Source organism: Aricia agestis, chromosome Z, assembly GCF_905147365.1.
Source record: "Aricia agestis chromosome Z, ilAriAges1.1, whole genome shotgun sequence".
Classification (NCBI taxonomy): Eukaryota; Metazoa; Arthropoda; class Insecta; order Lepidoptera; family Lycaenidae; genus Aricia; species Aricia agestis.
Genome location: NC_056428.1, coordinates 17060798 through 17084698, shown reverse-complemented (window position 1 = coordinate 17084698; position 23901 = coordinate 17060798). Strand labels below are relative to the sequence as shown.

At 35.8% G+C, this 23901-nt stretch overlaps 1 protein-coding gene across 3 annotated transcripts; it reads left to right on the top strand.

Annotated features, from left to right (window-relative positions):
* The first annotated feature begins 13075 nt into the window (after nucleotides 1–13075).
* LOC121739085 (nuclear envelope phosphatase-regulatory subunit 1 homolog) lies at nucleotides 13076–20916 on the top strand. 3 transcript variants are annotated; one of them, XM_042131404.1, is made up of 4 exons: nucleotides 13076–13241; nucleotides 13476–13559; nucleotides 20199–20333; nucleotides 20676–20916. In XM_042131404.1, exons 1-4 carry the CDS (start codon nucleotides 13214–13216, stop codon nucleotides 20819–20821), a joined length of 393 nt encoding a protein of 130 aa, XP_041987338.1. In that variant the 5' UTR covers nucleotides 13076–13213; the 3' UTR covers nucleotides 20822–20916. The 3 variants fall into 3 exon arrangements, with proteins under 3 accessions (XP_041987338.1, XP_041987340.1, XP_041987339.1); XM_042131405.1 differs by having other exon boundaries at nucleotides 13079–13241; nucleotides 13488–13559; XM_042131406.1 differs by lacking the exon at nucleotides 13476–13559.
* Nucleotides 20917–23901: the final 2985 nt, after the last annotated feature.

The window sequence follows — 23901 nt, the reverse complement described above, 5'->3', positions numbered from 1 at the left end:
AATGGACACGACGCGTCCGGCATCGCCCGCGCGTGACGTGCCTCCGCGCGCGCATTTCCCCCCTCGTCACCGCCGCTCATACTCACCGCCGCGAAGTGACCGTTCTGCAACGATTTTAAATGGGATAAAATATGTCATCTAAAAAAAATAACACCCAATTTTTTTCGGTTAAATGGACTCTTCTATTAATAATACCTAAGCCCTGGAAAAATTTTGGCTGGTAAGTATTGCACTCTGTATACTAGAATTGTTTACAATAAAATATATTTCGTAATGTTTAGTGTAAATCCAATATGTTTGTCACAACTATTATAATAGTGATATAAAAGTGCCTGTGTGTTTGTCCTAATTGACATTTTAATGTGACATTTTAGATAATAATAAAATAGTGTTAAATTTCAAATGAAATATTTTATTATTGCTTAAATACCCCTTGTATATATACAATAAAGAAGTATAATTCACTAGACGTCCCGCGCGGCTTCGCCCGCGTAAATTAGGAATTTTACAGAAACCGTACATTTTCCCATAAAAAATATTTCCCCCGTTTTCCCACATTTTCCTGAGTTTCTTCGGCCGTATTAGTCTTAGCGTGATAAATAAGTTTTTAAATCGGACCTGTAGTTCCTAAGATTGACGCGTTCAAGCAAACATACATTCAGGTTTATAATATTAGGTAGGTATAATTTTTTTTAATTATCGCTTGACAAACTCGAGTCTCGATCTAAAAGACTATGAAATGGTATAATAATATGGTAGTGATGATGATGATGATGAATGTAATTTGCATAGTAGCATAAGCTTTCTGTTCTTAAAACAACGCCGAAACTCCCAAAAATCAGTGTAGGTACATTTTTTGGTGATCCCTTTCCGGGATTCAAAGTATCTGCATACCAAATTTCATCAAATATGGTTCAGCGGTTTAAACTTGAAGAGGTAACAGCCTGTTACCTCTTCAAGTTTAAACCGCTGAACCTACTACGACTAACAGACAAACCCACTGTATAGAAATGTCTCAACTCTCTACCAGTCCATCGGCCAGCCGTTCGCGTTGGTGCCCGCTTTTAAATCAGCTTTAAAACACTATAAATTAAAGGCAACTGAAAAATCAACTTGCAAGTTGCAATATCTCATTATGAAAATTGAAAAGCGGTACCACGGAATATATAACACTACAGTGTTATATATTCCGTGAGCGGTACCATGAACCATCGCGATTCACGCCTTTTTGGTGAACGCAGAATTTTGGAACACTGGTCGCCAGTGTCCAGCCAGTACCACACTCATCATTCTAAAATATCCACTATAGGGACCGTGCAGAAACTATAGAGGGCGTCGTAATTCGACAGCAGCGACACGATGCGAGTAAAAGAAGTAACTTGTGAGTGACTTTGGCTTCGCATTCTCTTTGACCCCGGCTAGTTTATAAGTGTTTTTATATGTTTTAGACTATAAAATGATTTAATACTTACATTCCCAAGTTGCCACATGCGGCCGCGGGAACAACAGATTTCCAAGAATCCGCGATCGAAGGATTAAAGTAAAAGACTAGATGACGCCCGCAACTCCGTTGCGCCTAAAATCATTTATCGCGTGAGAACCGTACATTTTCCCGGAACAAAAAGTATCCTATGTCCTTTCCCGGGGCTCAAAGTAAATCCATACCAAATTTCAGCAAAATTGGTTCAGCGGTTTGGGCGTGAAGTGCTAACAGACGTCTACACTTTCGCATTTATAATATTGAGTGTGGATGAGTTTCTAACCGTAAACAAAGAACGAAAGCGTGAATAAAAATGTTAAATGCTTATCTAGTTATAGTAAGTTTATTTATTATACAACTCGGGCGAGTTAACTTGACACCTGGCTTAAATTTTACCCCTCCCTCGCTTCCCCGCGCAGCACCCCGCTCTCGTCGTACGCGTCTAGTAGCGTTAGCATATTATATCTGTTACCGTTACACGTGTGTTATTGAGTTTGCGTTTCGGAGTTATTTGTTAGTAGTTAATGGTTATTGTTTTTGGATTTTTGTTGAGTTTTGTTGTGTTATTTGTTAGTTGTTACGTTTGAACGTTAAATTTGTTAAGTTTTTGTTATTCGTATTAACGTTTGAACATTGCCGTGCATCTGTGGTATGAATTAGCTACTCACGGAATATATTAATATGAAGCTAGATACAAATTATCGGACGCATCCATAAACCTCGTATTCCTGCTGGGGAACCCTTGGGCGAGTCCAACTCGTACTTGGTTAATACTGTGGTTAGTGTAGCCCTATAAAAATTACTAGTTCCGGTAACGTAATTTTTTTTTGAAATAAGTTAAAATAAAAAAACTTTTTTTGCATTCAGTACTTAAGAGAAACGTCAATTGAACCAGGTGTCATGTTAATTCGCCCGAGTTGTAAGTATTATATATGGTAAGTTTCAGTTTAAAATGTTAAATGCTTATCTAGTTATCTAAGAAAATATCTGAAAAAGTAATTAGTAGCATCCATCAGCATAGAAAGTAAAAATTTGATAAATATTGCAATAAAATAATGAAGATGCAAAAATACTTTTAATAATTACTTACTTACTGAAAATGCTTGTGGATTAATAAAATAAAACAAGTTCACTAAAATAAATGCTTTTATTTCATTAACCTTCTGCGATTCGCTCGATACCATCTTTACAACTTTTGTCTGTCACTATTTTTAATTAGTGTACCTCATCAGTGCAAACACTATATAAGTATTCTTTAAATAACACACAAAGACTGCACTATTAATAGTTTTCCTACATGAAGAATCATCCTTTTGAGAACCAACACTTTGACAAGATGGTTCAAGATAAACACTATTACGGAGTACTATTATATTATATTCTGTGCCTCAGTGTTGAATTCCTGGCAGGACTTCTCCAAATTATACTTACTTTTGATGCAACTTGTTGCATTCTAGTTGATGTCTTTGAAATTCTTTTATAAAAGCGTTTTTTTTATTTTCTTCATGTAACACCTACCGCTACAGGGTTAATAAAATTCGGTGTCCAGATAACAATTAAGTATATTAAAAAAAAAACAAATTAAATATGCCCGGTAGGTGAGACACAAAATTTATAAGGTCGTGGTAAAGTGCCTACTCGACTGTCACTTATGGACCGTACGGCTACTCTCCTGGAATATTCGTGTGAAGCTGGGACGCTGGAGGTACTGCTTCCTCACAGCCGCAGCGTTGAATTGAAGTTGACCAGGAAGGAGCGTGCGACTAGGCTTGCCAGGCCATAAAATGCAAAGGCCGGACTGCGCACTATATAAGGCCGGACATTTTAGCCTAAAAGCCGGACATGTTTTTTTTATTGCCAAACATAATGTTTTTACAGCTGGGCTGTTGAAAAAAGTATTTATACGTGGTGAAAAGTGAGGATATTCGATATTTATTAAAAGATGGACATAATATTTATAATAAAAAAACTCGTTTACGAATTTGAAATGTTTATTAAGTTACACTATTACAGTTTTACTTACAAATGGATCATCAGTCTTTTGTAGATAATTAAATATTATTAAAACTAAAAAACAAATGAATATAGCTCTCTTTTGGCATTCTTAATACTATAAACTAAAAAATATAATAAAACAAATAAAAATAATCATTCTTCTGGAAAGTAACAAAAAGATAATATTAATTTTACGGCTAGGTAAGAATTTACTTTATAGTAGGTATTTATAGAACAATTTAAAATCTTTAAAAAATAACAAAATCTAGTTATATTTGGCACTTGCACCTACTTTGTCAAGAATTTCGTTTTCCTAAGAAATCATATCGTAAAATTCTTTACATGTTAATTTTAAATTGCATAACAAGAACATCATCTTAGCAATTGTATCTGTTTGTAGTCTACTGCGTTCCTTTGTCCACTGGGCGTTTATTAAAGAGAAAACTCTTTCAACGTTGGCATTGTGGCCTGGTATTGCAAAATAATATTCTGCCAACTTAAGCAGTTCCGAATAAAATTCTTCATTATTAAATGATTTAAAATACGAGGTCCACTTCTGATGTGCCAACAGCTTTTTAAAGTCAGAGTCATCTTCGTGTTGCTTTAAAAATTTTATGAAGTTTTGCCACTGATCAAAAAATTTATTGTCATTTAACTGTACATTTTTTCTAGACAAAGTGTCTATCGTTTTTGCCCCTTGTTCCCAGCTTGGAATATTAGCTAAAGTCATCCACTGAAAGTGTTTTAGGTCAGTACAAAATTCACTGGTCCAGGAATTCAGGTAATCTTTGGCAATATTGTACATTCTTCTCATGTTTTGTTTAAAATCTTCTACCTCATCCCGACGAGCCTCCGATAAACGCCGTAAAATTTCGGTCACTTTCATGGGGCAAAAATTTTGTTCCAATCTTTCGTTTATATTTTCCACTACTTGCGAACACTGATCAATTACTTCATTGACAGAAATATCAGCAGTTTCAGTGTGTTTGATTCGGCTTTGGTATATAGACATGAAAGAATGTAAGAGCCATAAATAACACTCAGAGAAGTCATTTTCGAAAAACATTTGCAATGTTCTGGCCGGATAACTCAGTGAAAGAAAGTATGACTTTAATGGCTCGTACATTTGCAAGATTCTCTCTATGGCGGGATAAAGAGATAGCCAGCGGGTTTTTGAATGGCTAAGCATACGTTTAAAATCAATTTCCAATTCTGAACAAACTTTTTTTAAAGCTTCAGTACGAACTGTGAAGCTGGCAAAATGGTTGTGCATTTGCATCACTATGCTGTCTACACAGATTGGTAAAGATTCGATTGCGTGATGTACGGAATTGCTGAAGATATGTGCAATACATCCAACACCGACCATATCATCGTTTTGAGTAGCTGATTTGAGTCTACTGTAGACGCTGTTGGTCCCACTTCTCTCTCTACCGCCAAAGTTAGTATTGGTGTTGTCCGCTGAAAAAGCTATTAATTTATCCAATAAGTTTTTGTCCGTCAAAATGATGTGTATGTAAGTGGATATTGTTTCAGCAGTCTCGTTCGGTAAGGCCTGTAGCTCCAGTAATTTAACTTGAATTCCTCCCTTTTCAGGGTTGAAATATTGTATAAGCACAGGAAATAGCTTAATAGCACCATGGTTGCTACTATCTGTGGAGACGCTCAAGTATCTGATTTTTGACACTTCTTTTAACATATTTTCTTGGGCAAATGGGCCTAAAACATTTTTTAGGATAGCTTCAGCTTTTGAGCGGGAACAGGTTACATCTTTTGCGATTTTCGAATCTGGATATATACTCTTGCAAAGTGGAGCTGTGCAATCTAGAGAGTTAAATGATTCGTGATGTTTAACGGTATGATAAACCAGAGTAGCTTCTGTGGCCCGAACGCTCCGTTGAAGATTTAAGTTCGCATTGGATTCCATGAAAATATCAATTCTTGATGTAGATGCCGTACTACGAATCTTCATTTTGTGTTTTTCGGTATTTAAATGCTTTTCTAAGTCAGCTTTGCCCTTATTAGCAATGGAAATTATTTGATTACAAATTACACATTTTGCGTCCCATGGCTCTTTGCCAGATTTGAACATCTTGTATTGACTTTTTAAACTGTCAGAAAATATACATTTTCTTTTCGACATGACTAATAGAGAGATCTGAAACAAAGATGTTGTACTTGTATTTGAGGTTTGTCAATAACACATTAATGCTACAAATAGGAAAATATAAAACTAACTCACCAAAAATACGGTCGCCGCTAACTGAAATACTTAATTGTACGTGAACACACGCCAAGCACGCGCAAACGCCACGCGTTCCTAGGGCAGACTAACGGGCGCGAACCAGTCTGCGGACGGTGCGAGCAGCGGGGCGGGGTAACCACGCTCACGCACGCCACGCGTGACGCGCGGCGCGGCGCGAATCGCGGGCCGGAAGATAGTTTGCTCTCCGCTCGCCCTTGTCCGTTCGGGTCGGGCGCTCGTCCGCCCATCGTCGTACGAATCGCCACTCTGACAAAAAGCCTGACAAAAGCCGGACAGGCCAAACACGTACATATTTGGCCGGACGCGACTGCAAAAAGCCTAACATGTCCGGCTAAAGCCGGACACCTGGCAAGCCTACGTGCGACGGCCGACGCAGTAAAACAAATGCGGAGCAGTGATCCCCTAAGACAGGGAATTCTTTTACAGGGAGTCGTTTGCTATCCTAATTCGGCTCCGGTGGAATGAAGTACTTTGTGAAATTAATAAAAAGCAATGTATATAAAGTAAATCATATATTGGTTTTCTTTAGACGATCAACCGAACACTCAAAACTGACAAGGTGTCAAATATCAAAAACATAGGAAATAAACATCTTCTAAAATCTGAACGGCCAACACCATCTTACACTAAAGAGGTTTACCTCAACACCTTCTCTAGATGTGCTGGCCAAGACAGTTCGCCAGATGTTTAAACCGAGTCCTAGCAAGAGGCTTTGTAAAAATATCTGCCAGCTGCAGCTCAGAGCTGATCCTCTTCACAGTTATAGTTCTTTAGAGGACCGGTTGGTCACTCTAAGAGTTCACTAGAGGTCGGAGGAGTAAAGAGTAAAACTCGATTTACTGTGGTGAACTGAAGTGATTTATTTACAAAAATGTGCTGCTTATATACAAAAAAATGAGTTAATTATTATTATTACAAAATGTACAAAGGTTAAAAGATTGATTGTGATTGGCTATTACAATTAGAAAGACATGTACAGAAAGGGATAAAAACATTTACAAAAATTAGAAAGGGAAAAAAATTGAATAAGAATTATTTACACGGTTTTACGATTGCCGCGCGGGAAACTGGACGCACCGCGGCTCGCGGCGCTGGCATCGCCCGAGTATAAACATGGGCTCTCGCGGGCCGCGAATTCAGTCCGCCCGCGCGCGCCATTCCGACGTCGTCTCGCTGCTGCTTGTCGCTGCGCCGGTAATAATAGTAGTGCCGCCATTTTGTGAAGATGTTATGAAGAATTCTTATTAGAAAAACGCCCTTTTCAGGGCCGGTTCCTGTCCGGTATTATTACACGGACAGCTGTTACTCTTGTCATTGCGAACGTACGTTCTTTGCAGAGCGATTTTCTTCTGTGTTTCAACTTCTATAACGAACGTATACAAAGACGGCGTGCGTTCTTTTCAGAGCGCGTTGTTTTCTTTGTTTCAATCGGCGCATGAACGTAGGTACTGCTACAGTTCCATTCGCCACTAGCTCTCGTACAAAAAAGTGCCGAATGCGTATGTGCTTTGTCCTTCTGTGAAACTCAGGGTTCTCAGCAAGACGTACAGCTGCCTCGTTGTCTACATACAGTACAGGTAGGCCTTCCGTCTTCACCAAACTACCAATAAGACGAGTTAGCCAAATGCTTTCTCTTGCAGCTTCACTGGCAGCGACTAACTCGGCTTCTGTGGTAGATATTGCAACGCTTTGTTGCCTCTGGCTGAGCCACGATACTGCTCCACCAGCATATAGGCATAGAACTCCAGAAGTAGATCTTCCTGTCGCAATATCTCCGCTGGTCGGCGTCACTATAACATTCTATGTTACCCCTTTTAAAATTCCTTTTATAAAGCATTCCCAAATCGGGTGCATACTGCAGATAGCGTAGAATGCGCTTCAACCTTACGCAGTCTGTTGGAGTGGGATTTTCTAGTTTTCTGGAGACCACACTCACAGCGTATGCGATATCGGGTCTAGTGCCAACCATCAGATATGCGAGTGCACCAACCACTTGCCTGTAGTTCCTGATAAAAAAGTCGTCGTCCTTCTCTGGTTTCTGAACTACTTCTTCTTTAACAATCGGAGTGGATACCGGCCTGCATTCTTGCATTCCAAACCGTTTCAAAATTTTCTTAACATAAGCTGTCTGGTGGATTCTTATATCACCACCTTCTCTGGTTTCTATCTCTATTCCCAGGAAATACGAGATTGCCTTCGTTGTAATTTTGAACCTCTCTTTTAGTTTTTCAAGGAACTTCTCAATTACACCTTCACTTGTACCAGCGACCAGCCCGTCATCGACATAGAGAGCCACTATCAGCTTTTCGTATCCAATGTCTCTTTTGAAGAGGCATGGATCTGCCTCACTGACTTCAAAGCCAATTTCCTTGAAGAAATCCAGAATAGTCCTGTTCCAACAACGAGGAGCTTGCTTCAGACCGTATAAACTTTTCTTTAGCAGGCAGACTCGACCCGTCCCGTCAGCATACCCTTCTGGCTGCTTCATATATATTTCTTCGTCTGATAGAGATCCGTAAAGAAAAGCTGTTGAAACATCGAACTGACTTAGTTTCATGCCTTCACTAGCAGCAATACTCAATACCGCTCGGACTGTTGCCATCTTGGCTACAGGGCTAAAAGTCTGGTCGTAGTCTTCTCCCTTTCTTTGTCGAAAGCCTTTTACTACTAGTCGAGCTTTGTACTTGCTGACTGTACCATCAGGGTTTTGCTTTACCTTATAAACCCATTTGCATGGAATAGCTTTCCGATTCTTGGGTAACCTGTCTAGAATCCATGTCTTATTCTCTTTCAGGGATTCAATCTCGCTTTCCATAGCTTTAATCCACAACTCCTTATCAGGGCAGGCTATTGCTTCCTTGTACGTGTTAGGCTTTACATGATAGGAATCTGTACCGACATATGATACGAAATCATTGAATTTACCAGGGCGTCTGAGGAGAGAGCGGTCTCTTAAGCGCATCTCATGTCTTGCTAACTGCTCAATGATCTCCCCTTCATTTTCATCATTGACTCGTTCTTCATCTCTTTCCTCATTCTCCCCCCCTAATTCAATAGATTCATCTTCATCTGGCATCTCTGGAAGTACATTTTCTAATTCTACCTCATCACTGGCAACAGGGGCTTCAACAGCGTCTTGGCTTTCTTCCTGGGCTATGTCTCTGTGCCTCTCAACCAGTACGTCCTCATTCACATCAGTATTAGAGGTAGATTTCCTTCTAACATATAAAGGAACTTCCAGGTCAGTCAAATCTTTCTCCTATGTAATTGATTGTACTGTCGGTTCTTGGTGGAAATTCATGTTGTACACTAATAAAACACACTTTTCTTGCACTTTTTCCACTATATTAAGATATTATTATAACTTTTAACAAATAACACGACCGGTTTCGAAATTATTCATCATCAGGTGTAAGTTTAACGTCGGTACTTTTAAAAAATTAAATATTATCAAAACAAACATTAGGGTTGTCAGCATCGTGGTACTTTTTACAATTTGGTAGAATTTTTATTCCAAATAAGACTATTTTCTACTAATGTTAAATTAATATTTAGTTGGATTTACCCATTTTTTATATTGATAAATTAATAATGTTGTGCTGGTAATGTCACATATACAGATTTCAGAGCCTAAAATTAAGTAATAATTGTTACATTTCTAAAATTATTATAATTAAAATAATTATGTCACAAAATTTCTCTAAAAATTATTAAATCTTTCTCCACTTGTGAACCATCGGAGTCAATTTTTGATTCTATGGGTCTTTCATCGAATGTGACATCTCGAGATCGTACCAGAGAGTTTGATTCCTTGTTCCAAATTCTGTACCCATCGTCGTTGTCATAGCCAATAAAGATGCACTTTTGTGCCTTCTTCTGCATTTTCTTCCTTTTTTGTTTGGGGATATGCACGTAGCACGTAGAACCGACGATCCTCAAATGTTTAATTTGTGGTTTCTTACCAAACCACAGCTCGAATGGGGATTTATCTTCCACAGAAGTTGGGCCTGTTCTGTTCAAAATGTAAACCGCAGTCTTCACCAACTCAGCCCATAAAACTTGAGGAAGTTCTTCATGTGCATACATCATTGCTCTAACCATTTCCACGATTGTGCGGTTTTCCCTTTCACTAATGCCATTCTGTTCAGGCGTGTAAGGCATAACCAACCGTTGGTGTATTCCGTACTTGTCCAATTCTTTACGTACTTTTTCATTATCGAATTCGCCTCCGTTATCACTCAGAAATTCCTTAATTCGGTGACCTGCTGCCTTCGCATCTGCTAACATCAGACTTAGTAACTCAGGTACTTCCGATTTATTTTTCATGATGTACACGTAACGGTACTTGGAGAATTCATCTTTGAATATAACGAAATACCGAGACTTCGAACAACTTGGTGGGAATGGACCACATACATCAGAGTGAATGCGTTCTCCTGGACTGACAGCTTTTTCTCGGACACCAAACTTCTTCCTATGTGTCTTTCCAAAAATGCATCCTTCGCATAGACTCCCACTGTCCTTTGCCTTTACATCAAGTTCTCGTTCTATTACTCGCTTCACATGGCGTTTGTCCTGATGACCCATACGTTCGTGGTAAAGCTGTAACGTGTCAATTGCATTCAACATCACCATTTTCTTGGGTTGAATCGGTTTACAGTTCTGTTTGTACAAACCGCCATGTTTTTGTCTACTTCCAGTCACGCACAATTCTCCTTTAATGCTAAATGAGCAAGTAGTGCCTTGTGACGTAAACAAACTTTCCGTGTTTATATCATGTGCTGAGAGCACCGAAAAAAGATTCTTCGTGACTTTCGGAACTACCCACACGTCATTCATTAAGAATGTTCTTTTCTTTGTTTGCATAAGAATCGAACCCTTTCCTAGCGCATCTACCACTTTCCCATCAGCAGTGGTTACCATGTGTGGTTCTTGGAAACGCTCGAAATCCTGGAACCAGTCACTTCTCATTGTAACGTGATGTGTGGCGCCATTGTCAACGTACCACTCATCCCGATCCGTGTTACATTCAATGACGTTGACCAGCACAGCCATCATGTTGGTCATTCCTGCTTTTCCGCGCCGTTCCTTTTTAGGGCAGTCCTTCTTGAAGTGCCCAACTTCACCACAACCATGACACTTAAACGCTTTGGGTTTTTTCTTTATAGACCTTCGCGTATGGTCAACAACCAAAGCTTCACCAGTGGATCTTGACAAGCATCCAGTATCTTCCTTGGAGGTTGTCGTCAAGGCCCTTTCATGGGCACAAAGCTGACTGGTCAGATTGTCTATAGTTCTGTCCTTCTTTGACATCATTAACCAACTCGACTTGAAGGAAAAATATCCTTCCGGCAATGTATCCAAAATCTTGCATATAAGTAGTATTTCTGGCAGCTCCTTCCCATCATCAGCCTTAACTAGCTCTTGATTTAGATTATGCCACAAATTCTTCGCTTTGGATATATGAGTCGCAATGTCGTCTGAGATGTCCATCTTTAACTGAAATAGGCTCGTACAGGCGTGATACAGACGGTCATCATTCACGCCGTCATATAGCCGATGTAGTTCATCCCAGACATCACTTGGACTTGAAAACCTGATCACCTTATCTAATGCTTCATCGGAAATATTGTTTGTAATCAATAAAAGAGCCGTACTTTCTAGTTTCAAGTACTCTCCTAAATTCTTCTTGTATTCGGCCATTGCCGCTGCAGCAGTAGCATCGCCACTGTTGATTGCTGGCTTCTCTGGCTTACTAACTTTACGATTCACAATATCGATAAGCCCATCCATACCTCTCAGTAGTGCAGTCATCCTGTATCGCCACTGCACCCAGTTAGTACCATCCAACTTTGAGATTTGCATTTTACTTAATTCCATAATGAATATTTTTAGTACTTCTTACGTTCTGGGCACATAACCTTTTACAGGGAGTCGTTTGCTATCCTAATTCGGCTCCGGTGGAATGAAGTACTTTGTGAAATTAATAAAAAGCAATGTATATTATAAAGTAAATCATATATTGGTTTTCTTTAGACGATCAACCGAACACTCAAAACAGACAAGGTGTCAAATATCAAAAACATAGGAAATAAACATCTTCTAAAATCTGAACGGCCAACACCATCTTACACTAAAGAGGTTTACCTCAACAAATTCTCCAATTAAATTATCTCAACTAGATTAATATGAACTATTAGAAAGTTAATGTAGCAAAATATGCGTACATTAATGAATAAAATAATTTATTTAAGCATTGGAAACAGGCCTCGAGTCGGTTTTCTTTTCATCTCCCCAAATCAAAGCAGAAAACCTCAGATACAATCTTTCAAATAAAAATAAATGAATTATTACAATTCTTATTTTCAAATTATTATTTTTTTCAGAACAGAATTTGGCCAAGGCAAATCGAATGTTAGTTGTTCTTTACAACTAAACATATACCTTTTATAAATAAAATATTATTATGAATTATTAAAAATGTAATTAATATATTAGTAGTAATATAAGTAAAATATAATAACAAATCGAGTGTAGGTAACATTCCGTTACATTCTCCAAGAAAAATTGTAGGTAGGTATATTATATGCCGGGTGTACAGGATTTTCCGATCTTGGCCAATTAAATGAGCGGTGTATAGGTATGTAAAATTTAGATGGAACTTGGAAGCCAGTTTGGATGTTTACTGAAAGAAGCAACGGTTATAGGTTAGGCACGGACGTAAAAAAATTTTTACGTCCGTGAGGTTAGGTTCATATTGTGTTTCATCTAAATGAATTTACGGTTGTAATCTACAAAATTCAGTGTTTTTACGAGTCTACACATAACATTCATGGAACTTTTTAAGTACTTACGTACCTATGTTTTACCGGCTTTTATCCATTTCTTTCGTTTTTCAATAAGCCATGGCATGTGAATACTTTTGGCAGGAAAATAGTAAAATTTTAGATTGTTCGATTTGCCTTTATTTTTCTTGTATGTATTAGAACATCCGGGAATACAACAATGCTTGAAAATACTCAAATTGTTTTTCAAGCATTGTTGTATTGCTTGTCAATAAAATTTTCGTAAAAGTTTCGGCTATTCGTCACTAGTGGCAGTGTCATCGCTCTGCACCTGTACCCTATAGGGCGGTATAGCCCGCAATCGCCATTATTTGGCAATCCTGCGGGCTCAATAAAAGTTGTAAAGTAGAGGAGTTTTAATATTAACTCTTTGTCATTTATCCTAGATGAAGTAAAAAATAACAAGTTGACCTATTTGACAGCGTGTTGTCAAATGATGACAGATGACAAGCAGTTTTCATTTGGACACGATAGTCGATAAAAATTACAATAAAATTTTTATAAAAAATCGTATTTTAACTAATGATAAAAATGAAAATAATTAAATGAAACTAGTCACTTTACAATAAACTAGCCGCACGGATTACTTATAATAAAAAATCTCTTACAACAAATCTCTAGCTCAAAATGTCTTTAGAACAAACTGCTTGCGATGGTAAGTTTTATCTACTGATTTTTTTATTTTCATAATCACCTGTTTTAATTATTTCTACAAAGTGTACGTCAATATAAAAATAATAATTACGTAATAAAATGTATACGCCATCTCTTTAAATTAGAAATATACCCAATTATGAAAACTAAGTCTACTGCTGTACTTATACAACAGTTTTATTCAGTAGATTTGTATTGGAACTTTATTAACTGCTTCTTTTCTAATAATTTCAAGATGTTCTTACAGATTTGAAGGCATTTGAAAGGCGGCTCACGGAAGTTATAGCTTGCTTACAGCCTGCTACTATGAGATGGAGAAGTGAGTTTATATATTCAATGTAATACTATCTATAATAATAATATAAACGAGAATATGTGTCTGTCTGTTACATCTTCATGCCTAAGCCTGATACTTTGAGTCGTAGGAAAGAACATAGGATAGGAGTGATTCTTCAAAAATGATTCTCCGCGTCACTTTCGTGGGAGTTTTTTATTTTCGAGTTATCTTTAAAAAAAATGCTAACACCTTTAAGGTGCTCTAAAGATAATAAATACGATCTTTAAGGCATGTAAATCAGTCCATAAACTACTGAGATAATCAAAGAGCAGCTTCCCATAGACGAATTTAGGTCATAAATAAAGTAAGCTTCTATGAATAAAATATACCTTGTTTTAAAGAGCATTTATTACTGATTCTTAAGAAAAAAAACCGTGATTTTAGAAGGCCAGGTTTTTGAGTTATCATACTTAGAAGTTTTGAAGGTTATGTAATTATTTAGCTCATTATTTAATGCATGTACCATGTTTGATAATGTATTAATTATTAAATATTCAAGAAACTGATCGAGAAATGAAGGTTACAATTGCTAGGTAAAAATAATTAATGAAAACACAAGTTAAGCAACGGGATGTGGATCCCACTTAGATTGGTGATAACTTTATTAATAACTTGAACTTTATGAATAGTGAGATGGAGAAATATGGATGTTGAGGGAAGGTAATATTATGGAGACATCAGTCATCAAAATGTATCACATGCTTTTATAGCTTGAAATTATATCTAATAGAATAATTAATTCATGTTTTCACTTATTGCAATAAACAATTAAGAAAAGTAGTTAGGCGTGCCAGTGCTAGCCAAGGCTTCTTAGTGTACTTTAATATGTCGAAAAAGGATTTTAGGAAGGTTTCTTATGAGGATTTATTAAGTCCAGTGCTGCCCCCATTTAAGTAAAATTATTTGAATTTATCTGGATGCAGTCTTGAATTTATTTTCCTTCAAAATTGCTTCACATTCGTAATAATATGTACTTTACTACAAATAGCAGTGCATAAAATGAATTGTAAGTACTTATACTTATTGAATATCTTATATAATATAAAAATGGATTTTCAAATGTGTTAGTCGCGCTAAAACTCGAAAACGGCTGAACGGATTGGGCTAATTTTAGTCTTAAAATATTCGTAGAAGTCCAGGGAAGGTTTTAAAGTGACAAAAAGTTCACCGGGACAGCTAGTTTCATATGAAATCTACTTATAAATATACAAATAATTGAATAAATTACATTAATCATAATTTATAAGCACTATAAATGTGATTACAAATAGAAAACTTTTTTGATTTTTAATTGGAAAAAATAATTATTTAGTCTGGCAACGTCGGATAACAGAAAATGGCCATTTTGGAAAAGGAAATCACTTTGCCTATTTTTAAATATTATCTTTTTATCCTGGCTTTAGTTAGGTCAATGTAACAAAATCGTTGAAAATCATTTACGAATATATGTTATTCTTTGGTTGCTATGCGTTCCTAAGACACTTTAAAAACTTTTACCTAAAAATCTGCCATCTCTTTGAAATTTTGGTCCCCACGAAAGTTGCGACAAACTCCACGAAAGCTACGATTGAATTTTTTAGGAACAAAATATGGATTGAAATCTTTTTTTCGTTAAAAAATAAAATAAATTATTATATATTTAATCAGTTTTTATTAAGATCAACAATACTAAAGAGCATGGAGCTTTAATTTGTTGCTTAATCTGTCAAGTAACCGGTCCTGAAATGCTGTGATTTTTTCGAGGTTCAGGTGATTTTATTTGAAGTTCGTGAAGATTAAGTGATTTAGGAGGTCATATAATGGGGTTTTCAACTAAATATGGAGATTTAGGACACAAGATCATACTATTTTCTTCAATTCAGTTTGTGGGATATATACGAGGGCTCGCTTCGCTCGCCCTCGTCTGAGTATCGTATCGCATTGCATTTGGATTGAGGATGTAATATCATTTGTTTATGTAAAATACTGATATTCAGGTAAATCGACTAGATTAGAAGCAGATTCGATATATTTGGAGAAAAGATCAGAAGGTAGATTGATGTATAAAGCCACATATGTTTTGTTTTTCAAAAAAAGCTTGTAGAGTGAACAATTACTTCTGGGTACCAAAACCATAGCTGGAAATACTATGTGCCTGAAGTTCCGAACGTTCAAGTGAACGAATTAGCTACAAAACAAAAACAACTTATCTTGTGTATCAAAATATAATATGCATCATAGTGAGATAAGGGGACACTTTTAGAGGGTGCAAATGTTATTTCTAACTCAAAAAATAGTCACCCCTAAAACCCACCCTTATAATTCCAAGTCGATTTTCTTCCACCCCACAGTGATTGAAAATTCTAAAAAAATTCATGCTAGTATATTTATAGATCCTACATACGATGGTAATATTTTCAACTTGCGGACTCACCCCCAAAACTTACCCTTAAAATTCAAAGTCGATTTTCTCCCACACCACAGTGATTGAAAATTCTAAAAAAATTCATGCTAGTATACTTATAGATCCTACATACGATGGTAATGTTTTAAACTTGCGGACTCACCCCTAAAACTTACCCTTAAAATTCAAAGTCGATTTTCTACCATACCACAGTGATTGAAAATTCTAAAAAAATTCATGCTAGTATACTTATAGATCCTACATACGATGGTAATATTTTCAACTTGCGGACTCACCCCTAAAACTTACCCTTAAAATTTAAAGTCGATTTTCTACCACACCACAGTGATTGAAAATTCTAAAAAAATTCATGCTAGTATACTTATAGATCCTACATACGATGGTAATATTTTCAACTTGCGGACTCACCCCTAAAACTTACCCTTAAAATTCAAAGTCCATTTTCCACCATACCACAGTGATTGAAAATTCTAAAAAAATTCATGCTAGTATACTTATAGATCCTACATACGATGGTAATATTTTCAACTTGCGGACTCACCCCTAAAACTTACCCTTAAAATTCAAAGTCGATTTTCTCCCACACCACAGTGATTGAAAATTCTAAAAAAATTCATGCTAATAAACTTATAGATCCTACATACGATGGTAATATTTTCAACTTGCGGACTCACCCCTAAAAATTACCCTTAAAATTCAAAGTCGATTTTCTCCCACAACACAGTGATTAAAAATTCTAAAAAAATTCATGCTAGTATACTTATAGATCCTAAGTAAGGGTAAGTATTTTTAAGTAAAGGTAGACTTTTACATGGAACTGCCCTGTTATCTATTATTGACAAATATTTTTAACTATAAGGCATCTATTATTTAAACTTATATTATTACTTCCAATGAAATAAAATACGAAAAAGATGACTGATAAATGTATACTTACCGAATGACACAGAGATCCATTAGCAATCGATGAAAACGACACACCGTCGATGTTTTCTATATCTTTAATTAGTGTAGGTATTACTTCTGCGAGAGAAACTTTTTTTGCTGTGGGTTATTTTAAATAAATTAAACCAAGTAAAAAACCACAATGTCTCGAAATATCTCAAAGCGTTACGTCACAGATGGTCGAGCTTGAATGTAGTCGTGGAAAGTTCCATAAATTTTGAATTTTAAGGGTAAGTTTTAGGGGTGAGTCCGCAAGTTGAAAATATTACCATGGTATGTAGAATCTATAAGTCTACTAGCATGAATTTTTTTAGAATTTTCAATCACTGTGGTGTGGGAGAAAATCGACTTTGAATTTTAAGGGTAAGTTTTAGGGGTGAGTCCGCAAGTTGAAAATATTACCATCGTATGTAGGATCTTAAAATATACTAGCATGATTTTTTTTAGAATTTTCAATCACTGTGGTGTGGGAGAAAATCGACTTTGAATTTTAAGGGTAATTTTTAGGGGTGAGTCCGCAAGTTGAAAATATTACCATCGTATGTAGGATCTATAAGTATACTAGCATGAATTTTTTTAGAATTTTCAATCACTGTGGTATGGTAGAAAATCGACTTTGAATTTTAAGGGTAAGTTTTAGGGGTGAGTCCGCAAGTTGAAAATATTACCATCGTATGTAGGATCTATAAGTATACTAGCATGAATTTTTTTAGAATTTTCAATCACTGTGGTGTGGGAGAAAATCGACTTTGAATTTTAAGGGTAAGTTTTAGGGGTGAGTCCGCAAGTTGAAAATATTACCATCGTATGTAGGATCTTAAAATATACTAGCATGAATTTTTTTAGAATTTTCAATCACTGTGGTGTGGGAGAAAATCGACTTTGAATTTTAAGGGTAAGTTTTAGGGGTGAGTCCGCAAGTTGAAAATATTACCATCGTATGTAGGATCTTAAAATATACTAGCATGATTTTTTTTAGAATTTTCAATCACTGTGGTGTGGGAGAAAATCGACTTTGAATTTTAAGGGTAATTTTTAGGGGTGAGTCCGCAAGTTGAAAATATTACCATCGTATGTAGGATCTATAAGTATACTAGCATGAATTTTTTTAGAATTTTCAATCACTGTGGTGTGGGAGAAAATCGACTTTGAATTTTAAGGGTAAGTTTTAGGGGTGAGTCCGCAAGTTGAAAATATTACCATCGTATGTAGGATCTATAAATATACTAGCATGAATTTTTTTAGAATTTTCAATCGCTGTGGGGTGGAAGAAAATCGACTTGGAATTATAAGGGTGGGTTTTAGGGGTGACTATTTTTTGAGTTAGAAATAACATTTGCACCCTCTAAAAGTGTCCCCTTATCTCACTATAATGCATATTATATTTTGATACACAAGATAAGTTGTTTTTGTTTTGTAGCTAATTCGTTCACTTGAACGTTCGGAACTTCAGGCACATGAAATACTATACTATTTCCACATTTTGATTATATATATATATATATATATATATATATATATATATATATATATATATTTGCCAATTCACATAGGAAAACGGTGTACAAAACAGCCTACGTAGCTTTCGTAGGTCACTTTCATGGGTGAAAATCCACGAAAATTGTGCCGCGAAAGTTACGAAAATTTTACATTTTTTAGAATTATGATTAAAGTTATAGGTAAATAAACAAACAAAGTACTAGGAAATAATCTCGATCATATACCTTAAACCTTAATTTGATATGAGTATCATAATTATAAATTATTATCATTCAAAACATAATTCAATAACAAAAACAGCGACCACATAATTTTTAAGGAATATCTTATCTTTTCTTTGTTTTGAAGTAACGAGGGTTTGTGTCCACTTTCCCCTGTACTGATGCTGGAAAGGCACTGAGCGTTGGTGCAGCTAAAACGTGTTACCACAAGTCGTCGCGTTTGGAAGATAGGTGCAGTTTTATTACCCGCTCGTGAAACTAGCAAAATCGTGTGACACAGACGTTATGCCTATTAACTTTTTTAACTTAAGGTATAAAATTATTTTATTTTAGGAATTAGGTAGCGCAGTTAATCTAGATTATTTTGATGTATCACACTCTATGCTAATGAATAGAATACAAAAGTTATTAAAGCTTTCCGTAAGCGCGAACAGAGTGTGACACGCGGAGAACACCGATTTTGCCCCCGATTTCGACATTGAATTAACCTTTATACAAAAACTATAAATTATTATAGATGTTTTTTATTGAAATCAGATACTAAAAATAAATGAGGAATAACGTGTGTTTGGTCCTAAGGCTGTATGTTTATTAGGGTAGTAGTAAAGAGCGTGTGACCACATTTTGAAGGGCTTCGGAGAATTACTCATAGTGTTTAATATAAAAAGGTTGGATTTCCATCAATAATTATTGTAATTGGTAAGCAACAAAGTTGCGACAAACATCTAGTAAATTATAAACCCCAGTTTATAAGTCATGAACTGCTAAATAGTCGAGTACAGTGCCTCATAACTAGTGTTGCCAGGTGTCCCGATTTGCGCGGGACGTCCCGATTTTCAAGGGTCTGGGGACGCGTCCCGATTTATACCTAATCGGGACGCCAAATGTCCCGATAAATTAAAAAGTGAAAAAGAAAATCATAAAAAAAAAATTAAGTAGGTAGGTGCGTAGTTTTTAATTTTTTACTCATCACATCACTATTTCAAATTCAAAATGGCATCAGCTTCACGTCACTTCGCATTGCATGAACGAGAGAGGGTAATGTAATGGATAAGAGTGAGAGAGTTGAGACGTGTGTATGCATTGCGAACGTCACTCAATCAATCGGTCAATACTCAATTCGGTCGGTCGGTCATTCGGCAATCTGCATTCTTCCATTTCGTTCACGTTTTGAAGTGCTTTTGTGCCTTTTGTATGTCTTTAGATTAGAATATTATAAAATAGTTAATAAAAAATTTGGACAACGATTAATTATAGGTACTTTACCACCGGGGTTTTTCTTAATTTTCACTAGTACAGCAAGCAAGACTGACTACTTGTTTTAGAATAAAGACATATGTGATATAGATAATATAAAACTAAACTTGCACTATTAATATAGAATGCAATAAATTAAACCCTAATTTAAAAACACCTTGTTTTTTTGTTTGTCCCGATCTGCAACCCTAAATCCTGATTTTCTTGACCTCATGTACCGACTGAAAACAAATCGGACCTGGCAACACTACTCATAACCCACATTATTATTTACACCAATGTTATTATTTTCAGTTCTGCTAGCCGTGGTGTCTGTATGTACTGCTATAGCGGCTTGGCACTGGCTGACTGATCCTCTGACACCGGTTATATCACTGACCCAATCTCTGTGGAACCACCCTTTCTTTGCCTTCACATCAACTTTTCTCGGTATGTAGTGAATTTGTTTATAAGTAATAATCAAAAGATTAAACTACCATATTATGGGTTAATAGCAATTTATCAACCTCATTAGTTCAAATTAGATTGGTTCTTTATATGATTCAACATAATAACTAGTAAGAATCCATACATTATATTCTTTTTGGCTTTTGGTAGTTGGGAAGTAAATAAGGAAGGAAATGTAAATGGAAAGAACAGTGTAAATTGTCAACTTATATACTCGTATAATTATGCCTAATGAAGTTTTTTTTCATTTTACTAAACTGTTTTTCTAAAAGTGCGTTAAGTATTTATTATTTTTTTCTATACTGATGGACTTTTCTTTTTCAGTGTTGTTGTTCATGATGGGTGTGCACAGGAAGGTCATAGCACCAAGTATCATAACGGCTCGCACACGCTCAGTCCTTAACGATTTCAATATGTCTTGTGACGAGACTGGTAAACTTATTCTGAAACCTCGACCAGCGAATACGTAAACTGAATCCATACTTTCTTTGTGTAAATATAATTTAAGTTTTCTAGAAGGTAGGTAAACAATTTTGATTAAACAAATAAAACTTTACTCGAGAGATTTGAAGTTTTATTATTAATAACTTTGGTTTTTATTATATATACAATAAATAAATGAATATTAAGACCGGGCTGCCAAAAATGTCAAAGCACACTAGCCCCGCCCATACACCTCGCTATCCTCCAATCATGATAATATAATGATTCCATGAATCGTGCCCGCATAAATTGTACCTTGCGCCGCAGCTAATAGTGAACCATATCGCGTAACAACGGTTCCTGAATTACAGCACGAAAGTAAAGGTCGTAAGTCCCAAAAATGTTTTTGATGATTACTTAAAATTAAATACATACTTACTTTAAGAGGATTCCACACCGCCATTTTTTCCATACAAACGTTGTCCCCTGTTTCCTCCCTGGATAATGCTAGTAGAGTTATAATTTTTTTCCTGAATATCTACGGCCACTAATACAATGTCCCTATGTTTTCTTTTTTTTCATAATTTAATTATTAAATAAGATATGAACGTTCAAAAACCCAAAAAAATGGCCAGATTTTCCACTGTGTTCAAACGTCCAGAAAACAGATTTGGATAGATTATACAAAAAAAGCAAAACATAGGAACACAGCTCAAGCCTTTTTTTAATCTTTAATGAAAAAAGTACTTAAATCGGTTAAGTTTTGGAGAAGGAATCAGGGGACAACGAATCGTTGATTTTCTGGATTTTCTGCAGTTGTCTCTATCGCGTTCTGCGGTATAGGCTTGAGGTAAGGGAGACAGCTATAGATATTACACGTACTTTTTTTTCATTTCTCTAGCCGCTGTGGTATCCTCTTAATATTTCCTTTAGCCATCATTTTATAAAGTGTGTGATTGTAGTAGTACAAGTTATTGATAGTAACTCAATAAGTGTAACAGATATTTGTTGAAAAGCCCAGAAATATTCATAATTCGAAAAATATAACTATTGAGTCATAATAAGTGAATCGTGTCTTCCGTTAGGCTAATATCAGATAAATATACAATGATTAAATAAATCTCAATTTAATTTAAGTCAATCGTCTTCCGGGATCGTAATGTACTTATTAGAAACACAGCAAAATTTGGCAGCCCGCTCTTAAGTCTTAAGTTTCTAATGCAGGCTGTACACTCGCGGCGCGAAAGCCCGCGAAGGCCGCGAACCGCGAGTGTGGAGGGTTTCGCAGCTTCGTGTTTGCGCTTCGCGGCTTCGTATTTATACACATCGTGTAACTTACGGCGCGTAGCATCCGTGAGTCGCGGCCGCAATTCGCGCCGCGAGTGTAGAGCCCGCATAACATACTAAACACAATTGACAAAGAATAGACAAGATTCAAAAAGATAGATTACAAAATTATTATTTAGGTTGTGCTTAAGCTTATGTTATAAAACTTTATTACACAAAAAAAAATACAAATTCAAAATTTTTTAAAGTTATTTGAATAGGTTTCCTTTCACTGGATTTTAAATCAATAGTAGCCCAGACAAAGTGACTTAAATATAATAATTATTATTTTCAAATTGCACTAGCTATTTCATTCAACATAAATACAGATAAACAGACAAATTTAACAAAGTATAAATTATTGTAGTGTGTTCAACTTATTATTATAGAATATTACTGCTAAAAGTATGTAGTAAGAAAAAAGAGTAACGCCCCAACTCTGACCGTTAAGGATTACTTAAGTAGATAATACCGGTTTTAACATACATTCCAGTCAGTACATATTTCATGTCAACGTTTTTGATCATTAACATTTTAAGTAATCGTTAAATGTCTCTAAGTGCGGACTTAGTATTTCAACAGTCAAAGTCAGAAGAAGTACACAACTGATAAGATATTTCAATTTTTTCTTCATTACTTTTCAACATTTCAATACTATTCATAATTGAACAATTAATTTATTTAATGTAACAAACATTCAACTGGGCAGTGGTTTTGATAAATTTTATTTCAACAAGAAAAATGTATAAAATCGTTTGTAAACAATGTCTGTGTTCTTATAATAATGTTACTGTACTACCTGTGCAATATACATTTCACTAAAAGCATATTACCTACTGAACATAACAAGGTTTTGGTTAAATTAGACATTAATTTATAAAATGTTTAAATTCTTGTTAATAACAATATTTTAAATACAATTTTGAACAAATACAAGTTTCGAGCTATAGAAATCTTTACATTAGTGTTTGTAAAAGTTTTGTATACTTACAGCTGAATTTCTTTGAAGTATTCTTGCCTATAGTCATAACAATTTTCTATATCTACAACGTATTTGTGCTAGTGATCAATGCTAAAGTTGACTATCATAAGTAGATTTAACTTAAAATTCTAGTAAATATCATGCTATCTATACTTCTTTACGGAATCTACTGACATAGTCCATCAAAAGCATGTATGAAGAGAGTGTGCTTCAATTAGATAAGGGAGCATACCCATACTACGTATGACCCATTTAGGGGGGGAGGGGGGTCTTCAAAATACTACGCTCGGTCACGAGAGGGGGGGAGGGGGTCTAGAGTTTTGTCACGTAGTCAATTTCGCCGAGAGAAACATCATACGAAAAATTTTTTTCTCGTCTCACAGTAACACTGGCATTTATTATGATTATTTATAGCCAACAGCCATTAAAAAAACAGGCACTGTTGTCATTTATCAGGCATTTTGAAGTTTGGTGAAGCTGTCAAGCTTGGTGATCATATTTACGGCCATTCCCAATATTTAATCTATCTCTGGTTTTGCCCTACTAGAGATAGGAATAACTCACATTAGACATTAGAGACAAATATTTTATGTCAATTGTGAGCTATTCCTATCTCTAGTAGGGCAAAACCAGAGATAGATCAAATATTGGGAACGGCCGTTACTATATATTTTAGTGTTCGATTACAATTTGAACCTACTATTTTAGTCATGACTGTATGACTAAAATAGTAGGTACTATCGAGGAAATTGATTCCTAAGTAGTTGACAGACCAACGTCATGTATTCGGATCATGTCAATTCAATGTTAATTGTGATC